The 8,936-nt window shown below is 43.7% G+C and overlaps 2 protein-coding genes across 8 annotated transcripts in view; one reads left to right on the top strand and one right to left on the bottom strand.

The window, feature by feature from the left end:
- Positions 1-149: 149 nt before the first annotated feature.
- Positions 150-8,936, bottom strand: part of LOC110492039 (6-phosphofructo-2-kinase/fructose-2,6-bisphosphatase) — a 23,353-nt gene continuing 14,566 nt past the window's right edge. For 4 of the 7 annotated variants that reach the window (XM_021566010.2, XM_036946927.1, XM_021566009.2 and 1 more), the window contains 11 exons: positions 6,463-6,529; positions 6,066-6,140; positions 5,814-5,870; positions 5,577-5,698; positions 5,062-5,269; positions 3,001-3,147; positions 2,634-2,738; positions 1,984-2,113; positions 1,758-1,820; positions 1,624-1,688; positions 150-1,512 (listed from right to left, as the gene is read on the bottom strand). In XM_021566010.2, coding sequence (XP_021421685.1) covers positions 1,453-1,512; positions 1,624-1,688; positions 1,758-1,820; positions 1,984-2,113; positions 2,634-2,738; positions 3,001-3,147; positions 5,062-5,269; positions 5,577-5,698; positions 5,814-5,870; positions 6,066-6,140; positions 6,463-6,529 — 1,099 coding nt within the window. In that variant the 3' untranslated portion in view covers positions 150-1,452. Of the gene's footprint in view, positions 1,513-1,623; positions 1,689-1,757; positions 1,821-1,983; positions 2,114-2,633; positions 2,739-3,000; positions 3,148-5,061; positions 5,270-5,576; positions 5,699-5,813; positions 5,871-6,065; positions 6,213-6,462; positions 6,530-6,638; positions 6,736-8,936 lie in introns of those variants that run through there. The other 3 variants (XM_036946928.1, XM_036946929.1, XR_002468938.2) reach the window with 3 other exon arrangements.
- Positions 6,927-8,936, top strand: part of LOC110492036 (UDP-glucuronosyltransferase 2A2) — a 25,939-nt gene continuing 23,929 nt past the window's right edge. Inside the window, exons 1-2 of the mRNA XM_036946926.1 lie at positions 6,927-7,056; positions 7,468-7,627. Coding sequence (XP_036802821.1) covers position 7,627 — 1 coding nt within the window. The 5' untranslated portion in view covers positions 6,927-7,056; positions 7,468-7,626. The remainder of the gene's footprint in view (positions 7,057-7,467; positions 7,628-8,936) is intronic.

The following is an 8,936-nucleotide window of genomic DNA, read 5'->3' as shown; positions in this document are numbered from 1 at the left end:
ATGTGTGACCAGTACAGTGTTGCACATCTAGCCAAGCCAAAGGACTCCTGCAGAAAAGTTGAATTGCAACCAGCATTGTGTTTGTTTGGGCGCTGTGTCTAGGGTTCTGACACCTAGCTACCGCATAAGTATCATCAATAATCACAAAATGTCTCCAAATATAATATTTGTTTATTCATTTAAAGGCCCAGTACAGTCAAATGTGATTTCCCTGTGTTTTATATATATTTCCACATTATGAGGTTGGAATAATACTGTGAGATTGTGGAAATGAGGCGGCAGGTAGTCTAGCGGTTAAGAGCGTTGGACCAGTAACTGAAAGGTCGCTGGTTCAAATTCCTGAGGTGACTAGGTGAAAGATCTGTCGATGTGCCCTTGAGCAAGGCACTTAAACCTAATTGCTCTGGAGAAGAGCATCTGTTAGGTGATAATCCCCTTTTAGTGTAAGAACTGTTTGAAAAGACTGCCTGAAATTTCAGCCTGTTTTGGTGGGATGGAGTTTGTCCTGCCTGGTGACGTCTCCAGGTGGCAAATTAGTTAACAGACCAATAACAAAGTCCGTTCCAAACCTCTCTGCCAATAACGGCTAGTTTTCAGTTTTCCCTCATCATTCTTGCTTGAGAAACCGGTCTTAGCTAAGAATCTATTTTTGTTTCTTAAAAAAAATGTTTTTAAACAATCACAGTAAGGTACATAAAAAAATAAAAACGGCTGCATTGGACCTATAACACTTCACTAGAATGGATTACCTTTTGAGCTTTACTTTCACTTAAGTATGATCATTTATCCTGCAGCCTAATGTAAGAATTGCCTGAGAAAATGTTTGATTGACAACATGTTGGGCCACTTTCACACTATGCCAAACTACATCTGACGCCACCTGTCTGAATGCGCTTCACTAAATGTCTGGTATGAGACACCAGGGTCAGAGTGAGCAGACCGAGGCATATTGCTTGTACATTATAGGTCAATAAACAACACATGCTCATTCAGTACTTGGCTTTAGCCTATGTTGCCACGGAGGAGGAAGAAATCAGTCAATTTTCCCCCTCAGTGTTTCCATATGCAGTGGGGTTTGTCATATTTGATCTTGTATTCATCCAGTCTTCTCCCTTGTCTTTTTCCCACCCTTTGCCCCTTGCTGCCTTTGACAAGGTTTAATCTGAAAAGGTACGCAGTCATAATTGATTGAAAATAAAGTTAAAAGCATCATTATGGTCCTAGAGTCCATATCCTCTAAATCAGGGGTGGCCAACTCCAGTCCTCGAGGGCCTGATTGGTGTCACACTTTTTCTCCACCCCTAGGAAACACAGCCGATTAATCAAATTTCATTCTAAACTGAAGATCATGATTAGGTGATTATTGGAGTCAGGTGTGTGAGCTGGGGCAAAGCTGTGACACCAATCAGGCCCTCGAGGACTGGAATTGGCCTCCCCTGCTCTAAATCATATTCAAAAGTGGTCAGGAATAGTCTTCAAGGCCTCTTCTGGGTCTCTAGATACGTCCACATTCTACAACAACAATAACACAAATGGAGTCAGTGTTAGATTTGCGGAATCTATTATACATTTTATTATTTTATATTGTGCTTGCAATAAATGTACATGTTTTGTAAAGCTCACCCCAGGTCTCTCTCTGTGCGTGTTGACTGCCTCAATATTTAGGAAAACATGCTCCACTTTACATCCTGTATCAGGAGCGAAAGAGCCATGAGTGAAATTGAAATTCTGAAATTATTCATTTGACAACAACTTACCATAGGCCACCGGTGTAAGTTTGAGCGCCGTATGAAGAGGACATTTTAGGTATGGCAACTCATCTGGGGAGAGAAAAGGATGTACGTCTTAAGACCTAGTCTCTCCTGACAGCCTTGCAGCCAGCGCACATGCAAGATTTGGTTCTGGGTGCTGAGATCATCTTATCATTATCTTAAGACAATACCAAATAAACCCATGTATTGTTGAACTGTTGTCCAACTGTACCTGCGGTTTTGTCTAGTAAGTAGGCCAGCAGACAACGCATGACAGCTTGGTGACACACAACCAGCACATTCTCCTGTCTCTCCAGCTCCATAATCACTGGCTCCAGACGGTGGACCAGGTCTTCATATGACTGTAGTAGAGAGAGGAAAAAGAATCGGACCAAAAAAAATATATATACATTTTTCCCACTATTGCACCAACCTGAACCATACCATGCACTACATTTTCTTTCTTGCCTTTCCAGCTCGGCTTGGCTCAGCATTGTGAATCAACCCAGATACAGATAATATGGGTATGTTATGAATTATCTTCCCCAGTCACTCAGATCCACCATCCACCTTCCACCAAGTGTCACCTGAAATATTTCATTACAGTATTGTTGCAAATTGGAATGACGACCGGGACTTGAACCCAGTGGGTTCCTGCAACTGTCAGTCCAACACCTTAGCTGTTTCACCGGCAGATTCAAATCTCTTGACAAGGTAGTAGCTAGGTGTTGTACTAAGATCGCTAGGTGTTGGAGTAAGATCTCTAGGGTCTGTACAGTACTAAGGTCGCTACAGTATGTCTGAGAGTAATGTACAGTGTATGTATGTTTTGTGTGTATTTGGTGAGCAATGCAATGTGTGGTGAATTAAGACGGGTCCTACCTCACCCTTGGGGTAACGGTAGCGGTACTTGTCCTGGTCTCTCAGTGCAAACTCCTCTGGGTGGTTGTCCTGGATCTCCTCATACGTCATCTCCTCACACACACCCTGACGAGGAACGGAAGGTGCAAGGAAGTGGTCAATGAGTGGTACAGGCACGCACTATGATGAGTAACCTATCCTGAGACCCGAAAACTTCCGTTAGCTCATCGGGGTAATGCCTTATCTTTAGCTCAGTAGGCTACTACATACAGTCTTGTGGTGTACAGCTGACCCAATTGGTCACGCATTCACTGTAAACTGTATATACACGTGCGGTGCACACTCACATAAAATGTATGCTTAAACTCAGAAGTAAACATTGACTTACTGCATCAATCTCGTTGAGAGCCTTCCACTGCTCATAGGGGATCCCCAGATGCTCTGCAGTCTGGATGGTCCTCTTCATATGACTGGTCCACACCTTCAGATCCTTTATATGCTGGCTCTTGATGAAGGTTCCCAGGGCAGTGGCATACTACAGGGGCAGACCATGTTCACAGGGAGTGGGGGTGATTGTTTACATAATATTTTGCTTTACTGTCCATTTTCTTTGCGGATAATAAAACTGTATCTTTGTTCTTTCAACCCAACTCTCTTAGACATATTGTAAATGTCACATGCACCATGCTTTATGGCTTTCTCTTGTCTACTCAAGGGTTGGACCAATACATTAAGGCATTGGGTGGAACAATAGAATTACAGTGAATTTGGAAAGTATTCAGACCCCTTGACTTTTTCCACATTGTTACGGTACAGACTTATTCTAAAATGGATTAAATAACAAATGTTCCTCAATCTACATACAATACCCATAATGACAAAGTGAAAATAGGTTTTGACACATTTTTGCTAAATAAAAAACAGAAATACCTTATTTACATAAGTATTCAGACCCTTTGCTATGAGACTTGAAATTGAGCTCAGGTGCATCCCGTTTCCATCGATCATCCTTGAGATGTTTCTACAACTTGATTGGAGTCCACCTGGGGTAAATTCAATTGATTGAATATGATTTGGAAAGGCACACATCTGTCTATATAAGGTCCCACAGTTTACAGTGCAATATCAGAGCAAAAACCAAGCCATGAGGTTGAAGGAATTTTTGCTGAGGCACAGATCTGGGGAAGGGTACCAAAAAATGTCTGCAGCATTGAAGGTCCCCAAGAACACAGTGGCCTCCATCATTCTTAAATGGAAGAAGTTTGGAACCACCAAGACTCTTCCTAGAGCTGTCCGCCCTGCCAAACTGAGATATCGGGGGAGAAGGGCCTTGGTCAGGGAGGTGACCAAGAACCCGATGGTCACTCTGACATAGCTCCAGACTTCCTCGTGGAGATGGGAGAAACTTCCAGAAGGACATCTCTGCAGCACTACACAAATCAGGCCTTTATGGTAGAGTGGCCAGACAGAAGCCACTCCTCAGTAAAAGGCATATGACAACCCCCTTGGAGTTTGCCAAAAGGCACCTAAAGGACTCTCAGACCATGAGAAACAAGATTATCTGGTCTGATGAAACCAAGATTGAACTCTTTGGCCTGAATGCCAAACGTCACGTCTGGAGGAAACCTGGCACCATCTCTACGGTGAAGCATGGTGGTGGCAGCATCATGCTGTGGGGATGTTTTTCAGCGGCAGGGACTGGGTGACTAGTCAGGATCGAGGGAAAGATGAATGGAGCAAAGTACAGAGAGATCCTTGATTAAAACCTGCTCCAGAGCGGTCAGGACCTCAGACTGGGGCGAAGGTTCAACTTCCAACAGGACAACAACCCTAAGCACACAGCCAAGGCAATGCAGGTGTGGCTTCGGGACAAGTCTCTGAATGTCCTTGAGTGGCCCAGCCAGTGCCCGGACTTGAACCCGATCTAACATTTCTGGAGAGACCTGAAAATAGCTGTACAGTGATGCCCCCCAATCTACTTCACAGAGCTTGAGAGGATCTGCAAAGAAAAATGGGAGAAACTCCCCAAATACAGGTGTGCCAAGCTTGTAGCATCATACCCAAGAAGACTCGAGGCTGTAATCGCTGCCAAAGTACTGAGTAAAAGGGTCTGAACACTTATGTAAATTCAATATTTAATTTATGTATTTATTTTTTGCACAAAACTGTTTTTGCTTTGTCGGGTTTTGCTGTTTTTGCTTTTATTGGGTATTGTGTGTATATTGATGAGGGAAAAAATGTTTAATCAATTTTAGAATAAGGCTGTAACGTAGAAAAATGTGGAAAAAGGGAAGGGGTCTGAATACTTTCCGAATGCACTGTATATCTGGATTAAAACAATAATGTCATATTAGTCTCTGGTGACAGCCTTAACATTAGAATGTTCGCTGACTAGGTTCTGGGGGGCGAGATGAATGTCATAAAGACAGAACCTGTGTGGCCTACTGACCTTATGACCCCTGGGAGAGAGTCCGGAGTCTCCCCCAATGCGACCCAGCAGGTTCATATTGCTCTCCCCGTGGCGGCTCAGGTAGATGGAGCGCGGTGTGACGTGGATGTTCATGAGGTAGTAGACTATCCGGCTCTGGATATGGTCCTGCACACAGTTCACCAGGTACCTAGAGCCCACGTTGAAGATTTTGATGTAAGACAGGCGCCTTGGTAGGGGAAATATAGAGAGAGCCACATAGGGAGACAATTATTCTCTCAGACAGGTGCATGACATGATTACATGTAGGGGAAATATAAGGAGACAGAAGAAGAGATGGATTTTTTGTTAAGCAAGTCTTTTTTTCAGTTTAGTTCTTACTCTTTCTCTAATTCATGGAGAACAGCTGTTAGCGTAAAGCTTGGTACCAGATTTGTTTGTGGCAATGACCATACAGGAGTTGGCCAGACAGCACAAACAGATCAGGGACCAGGCTGGTTGGCATAATCTGTGAAGCATCAAGGACAGAACTCTACCTGTCTTTCTCATCGTCCAATGGCACGTAGGTTTGCTTGTAGCACTCAATACGTTTCAGGAAGTCTGCCAGTGCCTCCTCCTTGTCACAGTTCAGATAGTCTGGGCTGCTCACCTTCACATCCTGGGACAAAGGTCAGTGTCACAGTGTAGAGTTTAACATCTTGTAGAGTTTAACATCTTAGAAACAGAGAACCCTCTGGTATTTGAGAGTGAAGTTTGAGAGGAGACTTTCTCACCGCGATATTCTGTGCAATGATGTCTGGATCATCACAAATGGACTCCACAAAAAATACCTGTGAGGAAAATACAGTTGTTCAGAGAAAGTGAGCAGTGTTCATTATTCCAAATTTTTTTTTTTTTCTAGAGTTCAAAATTGAGGTTTAATGTATATCACCATCTGAATATGTATCTAGCTGGTGCAGTTGTAGAACAGTTGTTTATTAATGATATATAGTAGCAGTTACAGGACTGCCTGCACCTGAACCTGCCTTATAGCCTTTTTCCTTGGCAAAGCTCACAATGGAGACCCTCCTCTCCCGTGTTGTGTTGGTGGCATCAAACACCTGGAGGGAAGAGGACATTCCACTCACTGTTGCAGAACTTTGTGGACTCTGATGCTAGGAGGAACTCTGATGCTAGGAGGAACAGTGGGCACAGTGTATATTTATTTAACCATTATTTACTCTGTAACTCCCATAGTGGTCATAATCCCTTTTTACCCAGGAGGACCTTGGGAGTGTACAGTATTTGATGTCCAGTGTGTCTGTACAGTATGCGTGAAGTTCAATGCCCTGAGTACTGTCATTTTCACTCATATATGAGGTATGGTGTGTGTCTATCGACTGTCAGCTCAGAGGGACAGTTTTAAGTTGTCCTCTTACTCACAGCTACTTGTCCATGTTCCTTCGAGAAGTAGATAACTACATCTTTAAGGGCATTTGAAGCACAGGCCCTGAGAAAGAAAATACAGGGCAAAATCATTGGATTAACAAACCACAGAAAAGGTAAATCGTACAACACAAAAGGACATAGCAAATCAATTGTTACATAATACTACACACAAACCACCACAGTCATAAGGAGCCTTCCTCTGCCCAGGCGTTGCTGATGCATGCCAGATCTTACAATACCTGGACAGGTATTTTATGTATCAGCTAACCACATCATATGTCATAGCAATTTGTCAGTCGATGACACAGCTGATGACGTGGCACGCAAACATTGGCCGGTGCAGTAGGAGAACGCTGCTATAGACTGTGTCTGAATTGTCACACCACAAATTTGAGATCAGAATTTTAACAACCACAGCCTGTTTCTTTAAGCACTCAATGATGACGTCCCAGCTATCACAGGCTGTCAGAGTGTTTCGTGCATTACCAAGTGCAGCTCGCCACCTACTGCTGTGAACACAAATTTCAGTTTTGGACATTATTTCCTTTCTGACCAATTTATTCATCACTGTGCGCGAGTACCAAAACTGTAAGTAAAGGTATACGTTTCCCCCCTGTTTTACTGATGATAGTTGTCAATAGTTTAAGAATATGTTCATCATTATGTGTCTCGTTTTTATGCTAGCTTTATTTTCGCCTGTAATTGTTAGCTGGTTAGTCTAATGTTGCTAGCTACTTGTATTTTAGTTTCAGTCATTGGATTATTATAACAGATGAGTTGTATCTTGTTTGTTATTGCTAAATGAATGTGCCTCATCTTAGTATTGATGCCATTGTATTCATGTTTATTATTTTCAAACCACTTGTATGGATACATTTACATTTAATTAGATAATCACAGCTGAGTGACATGGAACAGAATTGCAAACATTGTTCATCGCCAATCAACATTACAGAACCCTAAACTGAGGAACTGTCTCTTTCACCGTCTCTCTAATAGTGTAACGCCCAATGCGGGAGATGAGAAGCAGGTACAGGGAGTGAACCATTTAACATAGACGGACATGCAACGGAACAAGAACAGCGTCTGGACAGAAACACGACAAAACAATGCAACTACAGGGAACAACACAGAGGAGCAGACACACTACCGTTCAAAAGTTTGTGGTCACTTAGAAATGTCCTTGTTTTTGAAAGAAAAGCACATTGTTTGTCCATTAAAATAACATCAAATTGATCAGAAATACAGTGTAGACATTGTTAATGTTGTAAATGACTGTTGTAGCTGGAAATTGCTGATTTTTTTATGGAATATCTACATAGGCCTGCAGAGGCCCATTATCAGCAAACATCCCTCCTGTGTTCCAATGGCTTTTTTTTTAGAGAGTTTTTTTTGTTCCTTCTTCACGACTGTCTTGGTGTGTTTGGACCATGATAGTTCGTTGTCTCGACCCGCTCCACTACAGCCCCGTTGATGTTAATGGAGGCCTTTTCCTGTAGTCCACAATCACCTCCTTTGTCTTGCTCACATTGAGGGAGAGGTTGTTGTCCTGGCACCACACTGACAGTTCTCTGACCTCCTCCCTATAGGCTGTCTCATCGTTGTTGGTGATCAGGCCTACCACAGTTGTGTTGTCCACAAACTTAATGATGGTGTTGGAGTCGTGCCTGGCCACGCAGTCGTGGGTGAACAGGGAGTACAGGAGGAGAATAAGTACACACTCCTGAGAGGCCCCAGTGTTGAGGATCAGTGTGGCAGACGTGTTGTTGCCTTCCCTTACCACCTGGGGGTGGCCCGTCAGGAAGTCCAGGATCCAGTTGCAGAGGGAGGTGTTTAGTCCCAGGGTAGCTTAGTGATGAGCTTCGTGGGCACTATGGTGTTGAACGCTGAGCTGTAGTCAATGAACAGCATTCTCACATAGGTGTTCCTTTTGTCCAGGTGGGAAAGAGCAGTGTGGAGTGCGATTGAGATTGCGTCATCTATGGATCTGTTGGGCCGGTATGCGAATTGGAGTGGGTCTAGGGTATCCGAGAGGATGCTGTTGATGTGAGCCATGACCAGCCTTTTACAGCACTTCATGGCTCCAGACGTGAGTGCTACAGGACCGTAATCATTTAGGCATGCTACCTTCGCTTCCTTGGGCCCAAGGACTATGGTGGTCTGCTTGAAACATGTAGATATTACAGACTCAGTCAGGGAGAGGTTGAAAATGTCAGTGAAGACACTGCCAGTTGGTCCGCGAATGCTTTGAGTACACGTCCTGGTAATCCACCTGGCCCCGCAGCTTTGTGAATGTTGACCTGTATAAAGGTCTTGCTCACATCGGCTTCCGAGAGCATTATCACACAGTCATACAGAACAGCTGGTGTTCTCGTGCATGCTTCAGTGTTGCTTGCCTCAAAGCGAGCATAAAAGGCATTTAGCTTGTCGGGTAGGCCAGTGTCACTGGGCAGCTCGCGTCTGGGTTT

This window comes from Oncorhynchus mykiss, chromosome 16 (assembly GCF_013265735.2).
Source record: "Oncorhynchus mykiss isolate Arlee chromosome 16, USDA_OmykA_1.1, whole genome shotgun sequence".
In the NCBI taxonomy this organism is placed as follows: Eukaryota; Metazoa; Chordata; class Actinopteri; order Salmoniformes; family Salmonidae; genus Oncorhynchus; species Oncorhynchus mykiss.
The sequence above is the reverse complement of the archived record's forward strand: the minus strand, read 5'-3'. Positions and strand labels throughout refer to the sequence as shown.